Genomic DNA, 20,714 nt, shown 5'->3' with positions numbered 1-20,714 from the left:
ACGAACGCGGCGTATGCCTCACGCGCGGACAACGCTTCGGTCAAGGTCGCAGTCTGCACGTTTAACGTTCTTTTTGCACGTTCTCTTTCCATGCTTTCTACAGGGTGTCCCGAACGAGACCAATAATCGTCGACCGTTGTCGTCGAAAATATTACTGACAATCAGATGATATCTCATATAAGATGATATTGAATTTTATTTTTGCTTTTTTTTTCATTTTTTGTTTTTTACTAATCAACCTTATTTAATAATTATTTTTTCATAGACATTTAGAAAATTTAATAATGATATTTCTTTTATTTGAAAGTTTACAATTGTTCCTTTTTTTGTTTTTTTTTTCTTTTTTTTTTTTTTTCTATGAAGATCCCACACGTACTGCGTCGAGATTTGGTAACTCTACCACCGTTGGCGAAATGTGACAGTCAATGGGGTAAGAGTTTCCGTCCCTCGGCGCGAAATGCATGTATACCAGTGGCCATGTTTTTTCAGAAAAATCGATGGAAACTACGCAAAGTATGGTTTCAAATATGGTCGTTTTAATATGTACATATATATGTATGTATACACACACTCTCACACACGTATATATATATATATATATATTAAATAGTATTTGAAAAGTTTACGTAAGTATGATGGTAAGTAAAGTTTGTCTGTGTACATTTAACAAAATTCATATTATATACCAATTAAAGTTCTTTAATGATGAACGTATTATTATTTCTCTTCGAACGAATAAAACTGAAATAATTTTGCGTAACTTTAAGATGAAATTTATTTTATATTTATCGGTTACGCATACACGATTATCAAGTAAGACAAAAGTTGATTAATAGAAAACTCTTGCCATCTGATATCGAAATACATGTACCATCGGTTCTGGAAAGTACCGATCGATAAAAGTTTCTACAGTGCGATCTACTTTACCATGTAATCATTCATTATAACGGATCGTCGCGAGATGGCGATATCATCGATATTCCGAGGCACCGCCATGATGAAGAAATTGATCTCTCTGTGCGTCGCTGCGAGCGTGATCGCGCCTCAGTCGCTTACTGCCTTGACGTTGGTGTGTTTTTGTTACGTTTTACTGTGTTCATCGTGTATCGTTATCATTTTTGTTTCCTTTAAGAACATGCCTCGTGTACCGTTATTATCGTTACTTCTCTTTTTTTCTATTATTTCTATGAATCTCGCTGGACTTGCGAAAAGAACAGTAAGTAATATTCACGTGCTTCAATTCCTTAGAGAAGTTACATATGTACGAAGTTATTAACTTACTTTAGAACGTGATTTGATCATAAAGCATTGTTATAAGCTCGATCGGAAACAAAGGTTGTATGATTCACTCCTACGACTTTGAACCGTTTGTAATCATAAATTCTTTATCGTTTTGCGTTCATCATTGGATTTATTTTTATATATATTAATTCTTGTCATTTATTCTATTCTTCCTTAACGATATACCTGTAGGATACCATAACCTTTTTTCTTTTTTTCTACTTTTCATGTTTAACGTGAGATATATCAATTGAAACTAAATAACATGTGATTAGTTGTATCTGTAACATTACACTTTACCTTTTTTTGTTAATCTAATCTGAATTACGTCATTAGAACCATTTACCCATGGATAAGTACTATAATAGAACAAATTATCTACGTCATTATACTTTTTCTTGCAACTGACAATATATAACGTTATTTATGATAGTAATAATTGTTTGTAAATTTTCAACGGAAAATTCGAAAAGCGCGATTTTTACGTCCACCATCTTTCTTCCATTTCGTTTTCAGATTTTCTATTGGTCCTTGACGTTTGCTCGTAAATTACGATCTCTATTCGATCGTTTTATATTTTCTGTAGAAATAAATTTTAATTAGATTTAATGAAATTTATATAAGGTGACAATAAAATTCTACAATCGTTAGATTTAAAAATCATTTTTTGTACGTGTGTATATATATATGTCATATATGTATTATATATATATAATATATATATATATATATATATATATATATATATATATATTTGTCTTCAGTTATATTTCGAGGAACGATGCAAAAATCAAAATTGGACTACGATGTATCTGAGAGCAGACGGTTCGAACGATACGTTACATTATCTTTGGGATTTTGGCGGTAAACCATCGATACTAATGGCGCTGACGTCGCTCTCGGCGACATTAAATATTACTTGCGAAGATTTTCTTCAGAGAAAAATGAACTCCGTCGTATTTTCGGAAAATCCAAATTACACGGTTGGATTTATATTAAATAAGGTTAGACTATGATTAATTTATCCATTTAAAGTATGAACAATAATTGAAATTAAAATCCAATGCAATTTGTGTTAATTCAATTGAAATCAATTGAAAAATAAATGTCACTTTTAATTTTTCTTATTTCACGCAAGATTTACGTCACGAATTATAGTTTTTTTTTTTGTGATTATTTTTCTTACAGATTATCGAATTCAACGATGTAAATGATACGGCAATGATTAATTTAGACAACGTCGCTAATATAAACTTTTTAATGTCAGAATTCTTTCGTTGGTCGCGCAAATCCTTTTCGATGTTCGGTGATTCCTTTGGTTTGGATATGGAGGGTAACTCTTATAAAGATACAGCTATGAATATCACCAGATACGGGAGTATAAAACTTTCGGTAAAGTATTTTGCAATATTGAAAGAGCACAAGGAAAATATTGAATATTATAAAAATATTATAATTCAAGAACGTCGATCGAATGAACGAACTCTTTTTCGAACTTCAGTTTGATACTTTTGTCATTTAAATCATTTTTTTTAGCAAATAAATAAAAAGAAAGAAAATGTTCGATCGTAGATCCATTGAAATCAGTAGGTAAGGAAAATAACGATTTATTTTCTATGTTCCTTTCAGTTAAGAGGATATTACTTTATGGATCATACCGACACAATACCGCACATGTTGCATACTGAAAATGCGATGCTGGTAGATTTAATTTTGGACAATATACAAACGAACGAAACTTTCTCCAGTAGCAGATTCGCTATCGAATTAATAATCGTTGGGGGTGGTAATCCTGATAAAATGGTAATCATCGATCCTAAAAAGAATTTGGACGACGAACATACACCGGGTATATTCGAGGTGAGAATTTGAGATATTTAAATTTTCATGTTGAGACTCGATATTTATATTCGACGTTTTTGATATTTGATTATTGATTGTTTGATCACAGATGATCGAAGTAAGGATACCGTCCTTCGATAAGACCGATGAAGTAGAAAACAATGGTGCATATTTACAATGGAGACCAGTGTCTTATGGATCAGCAAAGCGAGATATCGCTGGTTCAACGGAAATCGTACAGTATCGACCATCGAAAGTAAATCATCATGCGATCGAGAACTCTATGCTTTATTGTTACTACGGAAGGGAATCTAAAGATATTCTAGTTCAAACGCTCCTAATCTCGATCGGATCAAAAGGAGATGGATTTTATAAAAATACTCATTACACAACGTGGTAAGAGAAATGAAAACTTTCAAATCGATTGATTCGTATAAATATATAAAAATTAATAATTGTCATCGCGTTTTCTAGGACTTTCATTATTGGATACGGCATACCGCCAGACGAGCAGTTTTCTTATTTGGTGATCATGATCATCTCGATCGGACTTGGTCTTCCTCTTATCATTATGTTCTTAGCTGGATTGTATATGTGTATTCGTAACATGTCCAAGCGAAACACTAACACTTATTTAAATCGATGAGCAAATAATAAGGTCAGCCAGAAATCAGGCCATCTAGACTAAACATGACGGATGTACATATACATATAGACGTATCATGTGTATTGGTACATATATGTACGTGCATATATGCGTATATATAGTTATAAGGATTTCTAACTGTACCACCGATGAACAACCGAAGCCGAGATTTCTCTCTGCAATTATGCACACTAGTACACGAACGAACAAGTTTATATGGATATTTTTACACGAGCGCGTAGTTGCACGGCCGAGCGAGAGAGAGAGAGAGAGAGAGAGAGAGAGAGAGAGAGAGAGAGAGAAAGGGAGAGAGAGAGAGAGAGAGAGGCATCGATTTAACGCGAGGAGACTTTACGCGTCTCTTCTATATTGTTCCACGCACGAGATTAATAATTTTTTTTTTTCTTTGCTCTTCCTTTTCTTTCCTTTTTTTTTTTTTTTATTAATAAATTTGTCGACAGAAGGATCATGTATATATTCAGTCGTATATGACGTAGTACGTACGTTTGCTAGACAAGTATGGTTTTTATACCTTTGACAGAAATTTCGTACGAAGTTCTTCCTTCCTTGAGAACTCGATTGAGAAAAAGTTGAAAAGAAAAAAAAAAAAATAAATAAATAAATAAAAAAGCAAAAAAAAAAAAGAAATACGAGTAAAAAATCGTAAAGATATATGAATCGTCCTTATTTCGTTGGATTTAGGGTATAATAGCACAAAACCATCGATTCGTCACCAAGATGTCGCCGCACAGGACAAGAAAGAATAAAAGCAAGCTGTATCCTATGACTATCGCGTTCGTCTCTTCTTCGCATCATGCATATTTCCTCTGACTAGTGGTGGAGGTTGGCGGGCGAGCTTACTAACGGGTCCGGGGTATGGTCGGACGTTCGAAAATCGTGACCGAATGTTTTCAGGTAAAGGTAGTATGAGTGGCGCGGTGTGGTACCGTGTTTCTCGATGCTACCGGCTTCAAGGAGGGTGAGGTGAGGATTGCTGCCTGGTGGGGTACACATTCATTGATCCGTCCGTATTACGGAAGCGAACAGTTCGAGAGCTTACGTATCCTGAAGGGTGAAAAACGGTAAGAGGGAGAAAGAGAGAGAGAGAGAGAAGATGGGAGGGGGTGGGTGGGGGAGAGAAAGAGAAAGAGAGTCAAACGTGATGGCGGCGTAGTAAAAGGGCTAGGTTGAGCATGATCATCCATATTTTCCAAATCGATTCTTTTTTGACTCGGAATATTTGCTGCGTATCAAGTAAGAGACATATCAGGTACGATCGATCATTTACATAACGCGTAGGGGCTGGTCAGCCGTGACGCACCACCGTTTCATTGACGTTTTCCATTGAGTAGATATCGGTGCGCCGTATCCTTCGATTCTTGTTTCATCTTCGGCAAGTAGAATAGGTACGTGTTAAGTCTGACCTGACGAAAAAATAAGAAGAAGCGAAACGAATTTCGTAGGATCGAGTACTCGGTAAGAGAGAAAGAGATAGGAAGAGAGTTTACGCGTTTGTGTGCGTGTGTGATAGGTAAATTGTATGCACGTGTGAGTATGTAAGAGACAGAGAGATAGATAAGGGAAAAACCTTTGAGGATTTGGAAAAGCTCGAACGGATCTCTCGGCGCAGGCAGGGTAGTGTCGGGTCTAAGAGAGGGGGTTGTTGCGAACGGTGCGGCTATAAAAGCTGGAGTGGTGGGGAGAGAGAGGGGTAGCGCCACGAGAACTAGTTCTCACTGAGTCCGCTGCGCGAGTTTGGCGCGTGGCGATGCAGTAACGTCCGCGTCGCTCGGTTCGTCTGTGCCGCGACAGTCCTCCCGGAGCGAGCTTTTCGTCGTCGCAAAAAACAAGTGGTGTGGAGAGAGAAAAGAGAGAGAGAGAGAGAGAGAGACAGATAAAAAATCAAGGTGTAAGAGGCGAACGTATAGAAACAGAAGGAAAAAGGATAACAGCGACGAACGTTTTCTTTTCTGTGCGAAATTACGGGAGGAGCTGGTCGAGGAGGAGTAAAAGAAGAATAGGAGATTTACGAAAAAAGGGAGAGATAGAGAGGTAGAGATAGATATAAGGGAAGAGAGAAGGAGAGGGATATAGAGGTAGCGCGCGCGCGCGCGCCCGTGTATGTGCCGGATAGAACCGAGAAGGAGTAGGAGGAAGGAAAAGGAGTCAAAGGGACAGCATCGGTGCGTCGTCGTTTCTGAAGGAAACGTTGGTGTAGAGGAAATAAAAAGTGTATCGGAGGAGGGTGCGAGTGGTGGAGGGGGAGGAGGCGAAGGCGAAGGAGAAGGAGGAGGAGGAGGAGGAGGTGGAAGAGGCGGTGGAGGTGGAGGCGAAGAGAGGAGGTTCGACGGAGGAGACGGTCTGACGTAGGGCAGTGCGGCTAGAGCGGGCGAACCGCGCGTCCTACCCTTCGCTCCCACCACCCTTCGCCCTTGTCGTCCTCGGTGCGATCCTCGGCGCGGCCAGCAGCAGCGGCACCACCACTACCACCATCGTTACAGTCATCACCACTACCACCAATACTACTACCACCACCAGCACCACTACTGTTATAAATCTCTACCACCGCTACCACCACTACCACCACCACCACCACCACCACCACCACTATCAGCAGCAGCGTTTTCGTCATAAGCACGTAATCATCAGCACTACTACTAGCAGCAGCACTATTTTGTCATCGGCACCACTAAGTCCTGCCGCCGTCGTCGTCGTCGTCCTACCGTCGTCGACGACGACGTCGAGGCCAGCGGGCTTCTTCTACTCTTTGTCCTCCAGCTAAAAGAAAAGAGATCATCGTGCGCAGCAACGCGATCAATTCCGGCTGCTTGCGCCGCTCGCGCGCGGCCGTTACGGTCTCATCGCGAACAACGGGAAAGCAAGAAGAAATGACGACGGCGAGGCTGCCGAAGCGGTACCGATAACGGCAGGCCGAATGATGTTGTCGCAGAGCAAGTTCTACGCTCTCTTCATTCACTACACGTTCGTGTAGCGCGACACGGGGCGGGTCCTTCTTGCCGCTGCGCTGAACAGAGGAAGAACGGAGGAGGCGAAGGAGTTGGAAGAGGAGGAAGAGGAGGACCTGGTGAAGAAGAAGAAGAAGAAGAAGAAGAAGAAGAAGAGGGGGAGGAGAAGACGGAGGAGAAGGACGAAGTGTGTTGGAGGAAAGAGAGGAAGACAGTGAAACTAAAGCCAAAGTCGGTACGTAAGAGATACGTTAAAAAAAAAAAAAAGTAAAGAAGAAGAAGGTGGAAAGGAATTAAAGAGAAGATAAAGAAAGAGAAGGAGATATATAGAGAATATAACGTGGTCGTTCTCGGTGATAGGGAGTTAGGAAGAGAGTTAGGAAGTTACAGTGTTCAGTGAGAAAGAAAGGAGATAAAAGAGTGCGTCGTCAAATCGGTTCTGTGCTTTACTATCGCTTTTCTTCGAGAGGAAAGGGAAGTGGGAAATAGAACAGAGGATAGAGAGAAGGATAAACGGGAGCATACAATATCCGCAGTGTGCACATTTATAATTTGCCACGTCGCGTGTGTATGTGTATCCCTATTTCTCTCTCTCTCTCTCTCTCTTTCTCTTTTTCTCTCTTTCTCTCTTTCTCCTTCTTTTTCTCTTTCTTTCTCTTTCTCTTATTCGTGATATATGTATATACAAATGTATAAATATATATATATATATATATACATATACACACACATATATATGTATATATGCATACGCTTATATATTCGTACGTATATATTATAATTTTTGATAAAAAAGGATCAAAAAGGCTTTTCTTTCGATCGTAAGTGTGCCATTTATATTTATCTCTGTCTTTGTCTGTCTCTCTCTCTCTCTATGATTCTTTTTCTGCCCGGTGACGCGTCCGCCGTGTGTTCCTCTCTAGTTTATCCGCATGCCAGCCCCCAGTCATTGATTCTACTACTTGAAGTAGTAGCGTCCAAGTGTGCTCCGACTCGGTGGAAAGTAGTCGAGCCGCGTGGTGTAGGGCGGCGCGTCGGTGTTCCTCCCGATGGTGGCGCCACCATGATACTCTATTCTAGCTTGGTTAACGCAGCGGTAGCCTTCTTCGTGCATCCACGGCCACGTCGTCGTCGTCATCGTCGGCGTCGTTATGTCTCGTGCAAATAGGCGCGTTGAAACGAGATGAATAGAGATAGACAGACAGACAGACAGAAGGTAGAAAGAAAGAGAGAGAGAGAGAGAGAAAGAGAGAAAGGGAGAGAGTGCTCTTGAGAAGTATGCCTCTTTTGAGAAGAGCACGCCTGCTTGAGAGTCCACGATAGATAGAGAAAGAAAGAGAGACAGAAAGAGAGGGAGGGAGAGAGAGAGAGAGAGAGAGAGTCATCTTATTCGAGTAGAGCGCGCGCGATCGAATCGCATGAGGCGCCACTCGCGCAAAAGAGTCTCTGCGATACATCGATCGACGTCGTCGTTGCGCTTACAGATCGAACGAACCAAATTTTTTTTCTTCTTTTTTTTTTTTTTTTTTGATTTCTTTTCACTGCGGAAGATAATTGTAGGGAATGCAGGAAAATTTTAGTTTGATTATTTTCCAGACTTTTTCTCTCTCCCTCTTTCTCTCTCTCTCTTTCTTTCTCTTCCTCTCCCTCGTCTCCTTCATTTCATGAAAATTACTTCCCCAGTGAATACGCGCAAGTTGCGTGCTCGTTTCTCGCTCTCGGTGACCTTCCTTCGCGCGAAAATTACGGGATCGATACGGGCCGTGCACGATTTGCTTGAACGTCTAACGGTGATATCGATCACCAACGAGCGCCTCGCGTCTCTCTTCTTTCTCTCTTTCTCTTTCCAACACAGTAACCATTCGTGAGGACCTTTTCTAGGGTATGCGTATATCGCGACGAGGAGTCTGAGGACACGTCTGACTTGCAATATCCGTTTCTTTATCTTTCTCCCTTCCTCTCTCTCTCTCTCTCTCTCTCTCTCTCTGTCTTTTTTCTTAGGACTATTTCCGAAGAGAGAATAGTATAGGAAGGACACGCGTTAAGAACGCGACCGAGTTACCGATTCCGGCTTGTTTTGGAAGGATTCCAAGAGAAGAGGCGTGATACGATAACGTGTGCCTATCTCTCTCCTCGCGAAAGTCCGTCAATTTCAATGTCTACTCGTTCGAACGCTCAACCATCGATCGATTAGATCAATTGCATGTCTTTATTACCATTTTATATATGTATGTATGTATGTGTGTGTGCGTGTATATGCCTAACAATTACTGAAACGTCGAAACCATTTATTTATTGTTTCTTTTTTTTCCTTTTAAAAGAGAACGTATACGCTGATGTCGTATCGTTCGTCCTCGTGGTCGACCTATACTACTTAAAATTTTCCCATGTTCTACAAATTCTGCCATACATTCGAACCATTCCATTTCTTTTTTTTTTTTCTTTTTTCCAAATAACGACGAACAATATTTACTTCTTCTCTTCCTCTTTTTCTTTCTTCTCCATCTCCTAGGCTTTTACCATCGAAATCAAGTTTAGCTAAAAATCAATCGGCTTTCGCTCTCGACTTATACTAGTCTGGTGACTTTTTTCTTTTATCCGTAAAAGTTAGTAAATTTATCTCCTTTGGTAAATAAATTATCGTTTGTTCGCACGTAATGTCAGAGGTCGCGAGGACCGATTTACGCCCAGTTCTGCTTCCTATGAAGAAACTCGCACGAACATCCTCATCTGGTATGACGTACGAACGTATCTTCCGATTCATTCTCTTTTCACACAAACACACACGCGCATACATTATTTCAACGTCCATCTTCGTGGATATCGTTTATTAACAACTTCGGAATATCAATGAAAGACGCGATCCCGATGTTCGTTATTTTGTACCATTCGCGATTCATCTTTTAGATCGGTGAAACGTTTTCTTCTTCCTTTTTTTTTTATATCTTTCTTCTTTGAATAAGTACATAAGAGCTTTGGGTTTGACGTTGGCAATGCAAAGATTTGGCTCGTTGCCTGTTCCACTGACTCGAATTCGCTCGAATCTTCTCTATCTCTTTTTATTTTACCGCAATCTCGGAAATGAGGAAGGATTTATAACGCTCATTAAATCATTATTTATTAATATTTGTTTGGTAATAGAACGATAATAAGGCTCGATGGTCGATGTAATTTGTCAGTCCATTAGAATTTTTTTTTTCTTATCTCTCTCTCTCTCTCTCTTGGAATTTTTACAAAAAAGAAAGAAAGAAGAATAAAAAATATAACGAAGGATATGACGTCAATTATGAAATGGCTATTTATTAATATTGCGTCTTCTTTCTTTCTTCCTTTTTCTTTCTTTTTTTTTTTTTTTTTTTTTTTTTTTTTTTTTAATAGAACGCGTCATAATAATGGTCCACGGTGTTTAACAACGTAATTTGTCAGGTTCTTTTAGTTCGTATACTCTCTCTTTCAATTTTTTCAAAATTTAATTTTTTATTTTCTGCCCTTTTTTTCCTTTTATATTCTTCTACTAAAAATTCTTTTTCTTGAACTTTTTCGTTGCAACGATATCAGTATTACGTTACTCATGACAAAGGTTAAGAAACAAATAGAAAGGGTGGGAAGTAGTTTGTAAGGTAGTAGGGCTTTTTAAAGGGCGAACCATGAAAGGACGAAGAAATGGACGGACGGATGGACGGATGGATGGACGGACGAACGAACGAAGGGGAGCAACAGGTGCTCTCCATGCTTGCTTTGGTACTGACTTTCGAGTGCAAGTGTACCGGGATGAGTGCGACCGTACTTCGAAGAGTGCGGGTTTATACGCGATCGATTATTCTCATACGAAAAAGAAAAAAAAAAGAACGACGGCGAGACATTCCGCCCCACGATTTTGACTACCTCAAGTAGGCTAATCTTCTCTAAACGTTTTTCCCCTATATAACTTCAACTATTAATTATTATACAATATTTTTGTTCGATCGCTTTATAGAAATTTATAAGATTGTTTATGCAACTGTTTTCTTTCCTTGTGTATTTCGATCGTGTTATTTCTTTTTTTTTCTTCTCTCTCTCTCTCTCTCTCTTCTCTTTCTTTTCTTTTTTTAATCAATCGATCACATTTTTTTTTTATATATCCACAGATATTGTTGCGATGCTTCTCAATTTGGATATTATAGTTTAATTACAAATTTACAGTATTCTTTCTTTTATTGTTTTGTCTTCTTTTTTATTCTTTGCAGTAAGATCCGTTTAAGAGTCGATACATTCGTTAAATATATAATCAATTTAAATAATACATTTATTAACTCATAAATCATTACTCTTTGATATATATTTTAATAAATTTCGTTATTGAATAATAAAGGGACGAACGATATTGTCTCTCTCTCGTGACAATATCATTTCATTTTATTTCATATTTTTTATTTGAGTTTCTATTTTATATGCTGAACGTAAACGATATTGAGAGTATTATATGTGTAATATATAAGGACAAATAATATTTTTTTACAACGATTTGTTCAGTTCAATAGTGCGTCGAATCATCGGCTTTAATTTGATTGTTGGGTACATATATATATATATATACATGATCGCTAACCGCGAACACGGCTTGTAAATAATCCCCTTTCGGCTAATGACAAAACCCCATGCGACATTAATCCTAAACGTTTAATTATAATCAGAATTACCATGAAAACAGGCGTGGATTTTAATACGACTAGAGGTCAGTCGGTTGGTAGGTTCTAGAATAACGCATTAAGGACGCTTTTTATATCGAATCGTTGCTTTTAGAAATCACACTATTCGTGAGTGTTGTTCTTGTATTCTTATTCTTTCTTTCTTTTTTTTTTTTTTGTAACTTTCCGAAAAGTCGTCGTCCTAATCGCATAAATATGTATATAAATCGTATAAAAAAAATGAGTTTCAAAAGAAACAAAGAAAAAAAGAAAAAAGAAATGGAAAAAGATCGTACGAAGTACGTGGACGATTCGTGACGAATTGCATGAAAGTAGTACAAGTCAATTTCGTGTCGGACAATTAACAGTCACCGCGATCAGAATGCATTAACGACTCTCTCTCTCTCTCTCTCTTTATACAATAATCGACGTTGAATACTTATTAGATCGATTACGTTAACGTCGTTGTGTTTCTTCGAATATATTTCTTTTTTTCGTTTTTTATTCTCATTTTTATATTATATTTTTCTTTCTTTCTTCCAAAAAAAAAAAAAAAAAAAAAAAAACAAAGGGAAAAGGAAAAAGAAAAAAAAAAGTTTTCAAATCGATCGACGACGACGACGACGACGACGACGAGTCTATGCGTAAGTATATTTCTCAACGTAAGGGACCCTTCGTCATTGAAAATTCTCGATAAGAGAGATTAGACATAACGTCAAGACGTACTAGTAGTTATGATGGTGTTAGCGTTAGTGTTGATAGTAATGGTAGTGATAGTTATAGTTGTACGACAACGACGACGACGACGACGACGACGACGACGACGACGACGACGACGACGACGACGACGACGACGACGACGACTACGACGACGACGTCGACGGCGACAGCGACGGCCACAACGACGACGGTAGCGTCAGTGGTTCGTCGTCATGGAAACGTTTTTCCGCAACGTACCCGGCCTGATTCGTGACGTCATACGACGTCGGCGTCGGCATCGAGCCGCCGCCGCGCCACATCGTTTGCTCGACAGAGAGAAAGAGACATACACACACACACAGAGAGAGAGAGAGAGAGAGAGAGAGAGAGAGAGAGAGAGAGAGAGAGAGAGAGAGAAGATAGGGATAGATTTTCTACATCGGTGGCTTCCGGTGGAGCCACCGTACGCTTTGCTTTCCATCAAGATGGCGGATAGGTCACACACGAATATATTCCGATTAATCGTAATGCATTACGTTAGGACAATTTTCATCGTTTTAACTTGACAAAATATTCACGTGAAAATGTCGCATGTTCTTATTCTAATACATACTTGACTGTCATCATTTTGAAATTCATTGAAAATATTAATCTTACCTTATCTTTTTCGCGATCGTTAACCTCGATAATAGTCTATAAATAATCTAACGATTTAATGCGAACACTTCGTTCGTGAATTTTTATTTTCATGAAATTTTTATTCTCATGAAATTTATCGAGATTTAATACGTACGCCTTGACGCGGTTTATCGATCGTCCACATTGAAACTGGCAAACGTATCTAAAAGCATTACTCTATGAAATATTTTCTAAAGATGTTCAGAGGGGTATATATAAGTATGTACATATATATATATACTTATAATATATATATATATGTATACATATACACAGACAAAACTATTTTATACGTAATATCTTCAAGACATAACTTTCCTTACATTTTTCATTCTTCTCCTCTTATGCGTACCAAAATTTTTTCGGTCGATTTCCCTTAAAGCATTCGAACTTCTCTAAAGTCACTTATATATATATATATATTATATTATATATATATGTATATATATATATATATATACATGTACCCAATGTATATATCTATTCGATCGTAAACGCGTGGCTCGCTCGCTCGCTCGCTCGCTCGACAAGCCACCTCAAGCGACCTCCTTTTTCCGTCGCAACGTATATACATGCATACATACATGTATGCATACATACATAGAATTCTCGTGTCACAAGCAGTCTTTTTGATTCTCTTACAACTCTTTCTTTTTCTTCCTTTTGTTTTTATTGTTTTATTTTATTTCATTCTATAATACTAAAACGTTTCCTATTCGTCGATAGATCACCAATAAAAAAAATGAAAAAGAAATAAAAAAATAAAGAAAAGGGAGTTAAAGGAAAATGAAGTATATAAAATGAAATATGAAAGGAAAAGACAATAAGAAAAGAGACAGAGACAGAGAGAGAAAGAGAGAGAGAGAGAGAGAGAGAAAGAAATGAGCAAATTGACAAAGAAAACTCTGTGTAGAAATACTCAGGATGTACCAAAAGTTCCAAGCTAATCTTAAAAATCAATCCACTTTTTTCGAGTGTTTTCAAACTAACTTTATTCTTTTTCCTTCAAATCGCGAAACCACAAAACTAGCTTATCAGTTAGTAAAATTACGAGCTTAACTACAACTTTAAAAAGTTTTGGAAAAGATTAATTTGCAAAATCATCTAGGAAGTTTTGGTCCATCTAGGAACTTTTGGTTCAACCTGTATTTCTACGATGATGATGACGACGACGACGACGAGGATGGTCCCTGGGCGAAAGGGTACTCGTGCCGTGTCTTTCCTTCGCTAGGAGTATGTCACTCTAATTGGATTAGTAATCAAATTAAAAGGCGTCCAGAGTCGTGGACAGGAGGAAGAGGAAGACGATGAGGAGGCTGATGTTGGTGTTGGTGGTAGAAGAGAGGATAGGGAGGAAGAGACAGTCGGGGGAGGAAAAGTTGAAGATGAGAGACGTGTGGGGATATAATTTGATGATAGTTTACGATTCGGCCGTGTTCGTAACCGATCGTGTATTTTCGTTTTCAGTCGATTCGACGATATCGAAGGGAAGCTTCTTCGTCTTTTGTATTTTTTTTTTCTTTTCTTTTCGTTTTCATACATTTTCATTTTTTTTCTTTTTCTTTTTTCTTTTTCTTTTTCTTTTTACGGTGTTGCGTAGAGGGATTCGTGGCGTTGAGGGATTCTCTCTTGGCGCCGCGACGCCGCCATCACCAACGACGACGACGACGACGATGCCGATGCATAAGCGTGTGACCGAGTTCCGCCGGAATATGATCGACCGCGCGAAACTCGGTCAAAGACCACCGACACCTTACCTCCGCTCATGTTCGAGACTTTCCACCATTACTTTCTTTCCAATATTTCTTTTTCATTTTATGATAACAAAAAGAAATGAAAAAAATGAAGAAGTTTTATTTTTTTTTTTTTTTCAAAGGAGAGAAAAATATGGAAAAGTCGCAAAAGAACGAGAGAGTGAAACGCGAGATTTCTCGATCTCTTTTCTTTCTTCGCTTTTCTTCTTCTTCCAAAATATTAATTGAATCATTTAATCGAAAGATTTCTTATAATTTCTCGTTTTTTTTTTTTTTTTTGTTCGTTCGAATAATTACATCGATCAGATCGTAAACGTGTTATGTTTTTTTTCCTTTCTTTCTTTCTCTCTTTTTTTTTTTTTTCATTATTAGATCCATCAAAACGTTTAGAGAGATACGCTAGAACGTGTTTGACGATGCATCTGTAATAGACGGTCTAGCGTGGACAGTCGATTCTATGTTAACGTGGTGTACCAGTTCGTCGTGCCCAAGTGGGTCGCCTGAATGCACAAGGTCGTGGAGTTTTTAATCTAGAACAGCTCGCGTTCTACGTGGAAAATAAGTTTCACGAATACGACGATGTAAAAGTAGATGGTTAGATCGTGTCGATTAATATCGATCTAAATACATTTCGATCATGGATGAATTATTTATCATCAACGAGAAAAAGAAAAAAGAGAAAAAGGAACAGTGATTAGTTATTTTGAATTAATTATACTTTTTTCAAATCCTAGAAACTCGTATCGTAAATAAAGAAATTAAGTTTGCCGCAAAAAAGTCGATTATCCGATTAAGCTACCTTTGCCATTAAAACATGAACGATCGAGATTCTACTGTATTGCTTGCTCGGTAAACATGGGAACGGTTCCATGCTACTTTCGCGAAAGTAGAAAAGTTTCCATGATTCTTGAATGGTATTGAGCGACACGGTAAAGAAGGCAATTATTTTTTCTACCGTTTGCATGTGACAAATCGAACGAAACACCTTCTTGCCATTTTAATTAATCATAAATTTTTGTATTTCGTGCGAACGTGCAATTTTACAAATTTCACTTTCAAACTTTTTTCAGACATAGATAGAGATAGATAGATAGAGAGATAGATAAATATAAAAAATAATATCATGGTACTAAACTTTGGAAATTGTGTATGATCATGATCAATGAGAAAATCATTCAAGTTAGTAATGAATATACGAAAAGGACTTATGAAATTTGTTTACGGTCATCATAAAATTAGACAAAAGTACAACGATTTTATATCGTAAATACCAATAGGAAGAAGTAATAATTGAACGATAAGAATTATCTATGATGAAATGTGAAATTTCGTTAAGAAAAAGATATCAAAGTATAACGCGTGGTTAAATTCGAAATAATAGACGATTCGCGCGGGAGAAAGATGGCCGTTAGATGCGGACGTATCCACGAGGAACGGGGTGTGTCAGCATTTTAACCCACTGTCCTCGTTTCTGTGTTGCAGATAAGAATCGACCGACACGAAGAGCAGACTATGTTATTTCGGATAACGGATTGATCGCACCCGTCGCTTCATTCACACGTGAGTAGATAAATTCGAAAGAAAAAAAAAGAAAGAAAAAAAAAAACCAAAGAAAAACAAAAAAAGGAAGGAATAAAAAAAAAATCGGTCGATAAAATCGATTGAAGTAATTGATATAAGTGTGTATATTCATATGCGTATACATATATAATATTGGATACACTGACACTGGAGAATCGAATAATCCCAGTTTTATATACAAGCATGTGTATAATATATATATTTCTCTCTTTCTCTATGGTTGAAATATAAATGAAGCATCGTTATGATCTCGACAGAAATGTTCTCCTTAGCTTTACCGACCAAATATTAATGAAAAAAGTTCGTTAGTGAGTTCGAGAGACTGCAGTTTCTCTTTCTCTCTCTCTCTTTCTCTATCTACCTATCTATCTATCTTTCTATCTTTCTCTTTCTCTCTTGGTTTCGCGGGAAAATCAATGTTTCCAAGCGCAGAACGAGTTTCGCGAGCATCGCCATATGCGACTTCGCCATGCTATTCGCTTTGTAACTCGATTATGTTTCGAAAGAACGATGAGCTGGCAATTCGGTTCGTTTTAAAGTTCTACGAGTTAATCGACGTAAGTATTTTTTTACTGAATATCTACCTACGTATGTATATATGTATCTATGTATCCATATATACATATATGTAAATATATTCCGTGTACAAGTTTCGAAGAATGATGAGGTATATACTTGGAAGTAACTTTTCGCGAAATACTTTCGTAACATCGTTTTATTGTTAACTACGTGACGTCTCGCACGAGACTGGATACGAAAAATAAATAAGCAAATTTTTTCGTTTATCGGATATCATTCGTTTACAGACATTTTTCATCACAGACAGAAAAAGATTTTTATCGGTTAAGGAAGAAAAGAAATAATCGTAAATAATGAAGAGAATGTTGGAGACAGAGAAAAAGAGAGAGAAAGAGAGAAAACAAGAAATAGAAGGAGATTGACGATAATTCTGGAACATACACATACACACACACACAAAAGAATTATATCAGAAATTCTAATAGAGATGATTGAGAAATATTCGATTTGAGAAATGTCCATATAAGTATTTTGAACAGACTACAAGAGAGAAATCGCTGTTAAAAATTAAGAAAAAAAAGCTTTCCCCTTATTATTTATGAATGTGAAAATCTATTGGAAAAAATTCAAAAATTATTCGACTTGAAAAATATTTTTCTGTGTTAATTTTGTTAATCTTTCTCTCGATCGTTTCAGAAGTTAATTAAAAAAGATTTTAATAAAAAATCCGTCCTTTAAAATTTTATTGGAAAAGTTGAAAAAATATTTACGGAATTTATATATATATATATATATATATATATATATATAAATAAAAGAAAAAAGTTTTACATGTACCCTATTTTTAGCAGATAGAGAAATTAAAAGAACTAACGAAGAGGAAAAAAATATCTTTTTTCTGTCTTACTGCATCATAGGTCGGACATGAAAAATCTTGGTTCGCGTTGGACGGTCCCCGACATAGCACGCACTGCTGCAGCGCGTTCGTCATTTCTCGTGGCCATTTCGTCGGAACGAGATTCAGGTAGTATCAGCAGCAGTAGCAGCAGCAGCAGCAGCAGCAGCAGCAGCAGCAGCAGCAGCAGCAGCAGCAGCAGCAGCAGCAGCAACAACAGCAGCAGCAGCAGCAGCAGCAGCAGCAGCAGCAGCAGCAGCAGCAGCAGCAGCAGCAGCAGCAGCAACAGCAGCAGCAGTAGCAGCAATAGTAACAGCAACAGCACCTGTATCAGTAACAGAAGAAGAAGCAGCAGCAGCAGTAGCATCAACAACGTCTGCGTTAGCGAGTTAAGAAGGAAAACAAATAACAAGAAGAAGATCGTTATCAGGGGGAGAAGAAGCAACGAGATTAGAGGGAAAGCTCGCTGTAAGCGCGAGTTCGTGATTGCCGGGAAATCGGCAGTCGTCGAGGTGCTGCAAGGAGGTGCGTTTTTATCCGTCCGATCTAACGTAACGGCGTCGTTTAATCTTATCCACGGAACGAGGAGTTCCGACGTATCGACGCCGAGGAATCACCGGCCCTGGAATCAAGACAATTGTCAGCAGCACCAACAACTGGCTTTCTATTATTACTCTCCTGCTTCTTCGTGGGACGAGCACACACGACACTTCAGGAACTGTTAGCACCGATCAAAAGTGAGTAATACATTTAAACTCATCGAACTAAAAGAAAAAAAACAGAACTTTTGATCGAATTAATCAACAACGAGTCTATCTTGCATCGTCATCGTCATCGTCATCGTCATCATTATCATCATCATCATTATCTTCATCGTCATCGTCATCGTCATTCCTTCTTCTTAATCTTATACGCGCAGGAAGGTGGCAGGAAGCTGTGCGCAGCCTAGACAATGTCCGAAGAGTCTGACTCTATAACAGAGGAAGAAAGAAGTTTGTTCCGTCCGTTCACGCGGGAGTCCCTGGCAGCGATCGAGGCTCGCATCGCCGAGGAACATGCCAAGCAGAAGGAACTCGAGAAGAAGAGAGCGGAAGGAGAGGTAATTCGATCGTATCCCTGATTTCCTCTTTTAGATATATCCTTTATTTTATTTCATTTTATTTTATTCCCTTTTATTTTTACGATTATAGTTCGGAGTGATTACTCGTGATTCGATCGATACTCATGATCACTCTTGATCCCCTTTCTCTTTCTATCTTTACCTCTTTCTCTCTTGATCTATTTATCTAATTATCTATTTATCTATCTATCATTTATCTCTCTCTCTCTCTCTCTTTCTCTCTCTGATTCTCTGACTATTTGATTCTCTGTTTCTAACTCCTATCCAAAAAAATAATTATTTCAATCACATCTTATTTCTTATCATATTTCTTGTTGCATATCGATCGATCCAGATCGATAAATCATAACGGAGACAACGTCAAGGCGAATGATTTTTGTATCATTCTCAGCACTGGCCACTTGTCATCGAGTGTCTCTTTTCTCAGAGTTCGTTTTTCGAAACGTTTTAACCGCGAGATCGTGTTTTTTATCATCTTTTTTTTCCTCTTTTCTTTTTTTTATCATTCGATGGTGATTAACGAAGGAAGTTCAGGGTGATGGTGGTGGTGGTGGTGGTGGTGGGAAGAGGGTAAGCACTTGCAATTTCTTCAAGTGTTCAGCGCTGTTCTTTCATTGATAAGATTGAACCTAGGAGAGGAGGTAACCTCTTTTAAAAGGGATTGGGCTTTTTGCACGATTTACGTTAACTTGTCTAAGAAGATTTTTGTTCTTTTTCTTCCTTTTCTTTTTTATTTTATTTTCTTTCGACGCGATTCCGATTTTTCTTTTTATTTATTTATTTATTTTATTTCCAATCTTTTGCCCAGCTGTTGTTAGGCAATTTATGAAGAATAACAATTAACCTTGTTCTATTTTTTGTGTTTACCAATTAACTATTTTTTTTTTGCCGGTGTTAACAAATAATTGTCACTGTTTTTTAATGAAGTATGCCATTCCCGTTCGTTGTTTCTCGCTTCTCTCTCTCTCTCTCTCTCTCTCTCTCTCTCTCTCTCTCCCTCCTTCTCTATTTCTCTGAAGTTTAGGTAAAATAAAACAAATAAATGAAATAAAATAAAATTAAAAAAATCATTTTATTATATGAACGAGGTAATATATAATTGCCAGTGTCCGTAACCAAGTAATAAATGTATTCTATTGTATTTCTCTGTGTATCCAAAAATTTGTACCCGCGTGTTAAAGCTAGATGTTTTGCAATGCCGTTATCTGTGTCTGTATCAACGTAAGTTTATTATAATGTAAAATCGATGGTATGCTAGCTGTCTCTCTCTCTCTCTCTTTCCCTCTCTCTCTCTTTCTCTCTCTCTCTCTCTCTCTCATTGCGTCTCTTTCTCTATCTCTTTTCGACAATAGGAAAATTTCGTATTATTGGAAATAATTTTGTTTATAAAAGAAAAGAAATAGATAAGAGATATAGATAAGATAAGGAAAAAAAAGAAATAGAGTTTGTTTGCTCGTAAGCAAGTCAAATGATGAGAAAGAGAGTGCTTTCAAATCGGTGTAGGCTTCGATATATATTATTATAATTATTATAATTACAATTATTATTATTATTATTATGATTATCATCCATAGACGTTACCTTTATTTATCGTTCTCCTTCTCGATCCCAATTGATCCTAGCATTTTCGCCTTTGTGCTTCGAGATCTTCGTATATTTGTATCGTAGAAACGATCTATATTATGTATTATATATTATATGACGCTATATTCCCTCTCTCTCTTTCTATATATATATATATATATCTGTTGTTGCCTTATTACATCTTCCCCGCTCTGTATCTCTCTCTCTCTCTCTCTCTCTCTCTTTCTTTCTTAAACGTATTTCCTAAATTCATCATATCGTAGAAAAAGAAAAAAAAAATTGTAGATCATTAAAAAATTCTTTCATCTTTAACCAAGATCAACCTTATCCTTCCTTTCTCTCTGTCTCACTCTCTCTCTCTCTTTCTCTCTCTCTCTCTCTCTCTCTCTCTTTCTCTTTATCTTTCTTTCTCTCTTTCACATGCTAAACATTCCTGATACTCTCTATGTCTCTCTGTATTTCTGTATGTAACCACTGTTTCT

General features: G+C 37.6%; 2 protein-coding genes across 20 annotated transcripts in view; both read left to right on the top strand.

Annotated features, from left to right (window-relative positions):
* Nucleotides 1-1,037: 1,037 nt before the first annotated feature.
* LOC122627767 (glycosylated lysosomal membrane protein-like) lies at nucleotides 1,038-4,553 on the top strand. The gene is made up of 6 exons (XM_043809243.1): nucleotides 1,038-1,216; nucleotides 2,046-2,285; nucleotides 2,470-2,673; nucleotides 2,911-3,141; nucleotides 3,233-3,519; nucleotides 3,598-4,553. Exons 1-6 carry the CDS (start codon nucleotides 1,136-1,138, stop codon nucleotides 3,767-3,769), a joined length of 1,215 nt encoding a protein of 404 aa, XP_043665178.1. The 5' UTR covers nucleotides 1,038-1,135; the 3' UTR covers nucleotides 3,770-4,553.
* Nucleotides 4,554-5,493: 940 nt separating this feature from the next.
* LOC122627764 (sodium channel protein para) overlaps nucleotides 5,494-20,714 on the top strand; it is a 54,870-nt gene continuing 39,649 nt past the window's right edge. For 9 of the 19 annotated variants that reach the window (XM_043809235.1, XM_043809232.1, XM_043809233.1 and 6 more), the window contains exons 1-4: nucleotides 5,495-6,970; nucleotides 16,016-16,093; nucleotides 17,551-18,265; nucleotides 18,448-18,627. In XM_043809235.1, coding sequence (XP_043665170.1) covers nucleotides 18,481-18,627 — 147 coding nt within the window. In that variant the 5' untranslated portion in view covers nucleotides 5,495-6,970; nucleotides 16,016-16,093; nucleotides 17,551-18,265; nucleotides 18,448-18,480. Of the gene's footprint in view, nucleotides 6,971-16,015; nucleotides 16,094-17,550; nucleotides 18,266-18,447; nucleotides 18,628-20,714 lie in introns of all 19 variants that reach the window. The other 10 variants (XM_043809234.1, XM_043809229.1, XM_043809238.1 and 7 more) reach the window with 3 other exon arrangements.

The sequence above is a fragment of the Vespula pensylvanica genome, chromosome 3 (assembly GCF_014466175.1).
Source record: "Vespula pensylvanica isolate Volc-1 chromosome 3, ASM1446617v1, whole genome shotgun sequence".
In the NCBI taxonomy this organism is placed as follows: Eukaryota; Metazoa; Arthropoda; class Insecta; order Hymenoptera; family Vespidae; genus Vespula; species Vespula pensylvanica.
This window is presented reverse-complemented; position numbering and strand designations above follow the sequence as displayed.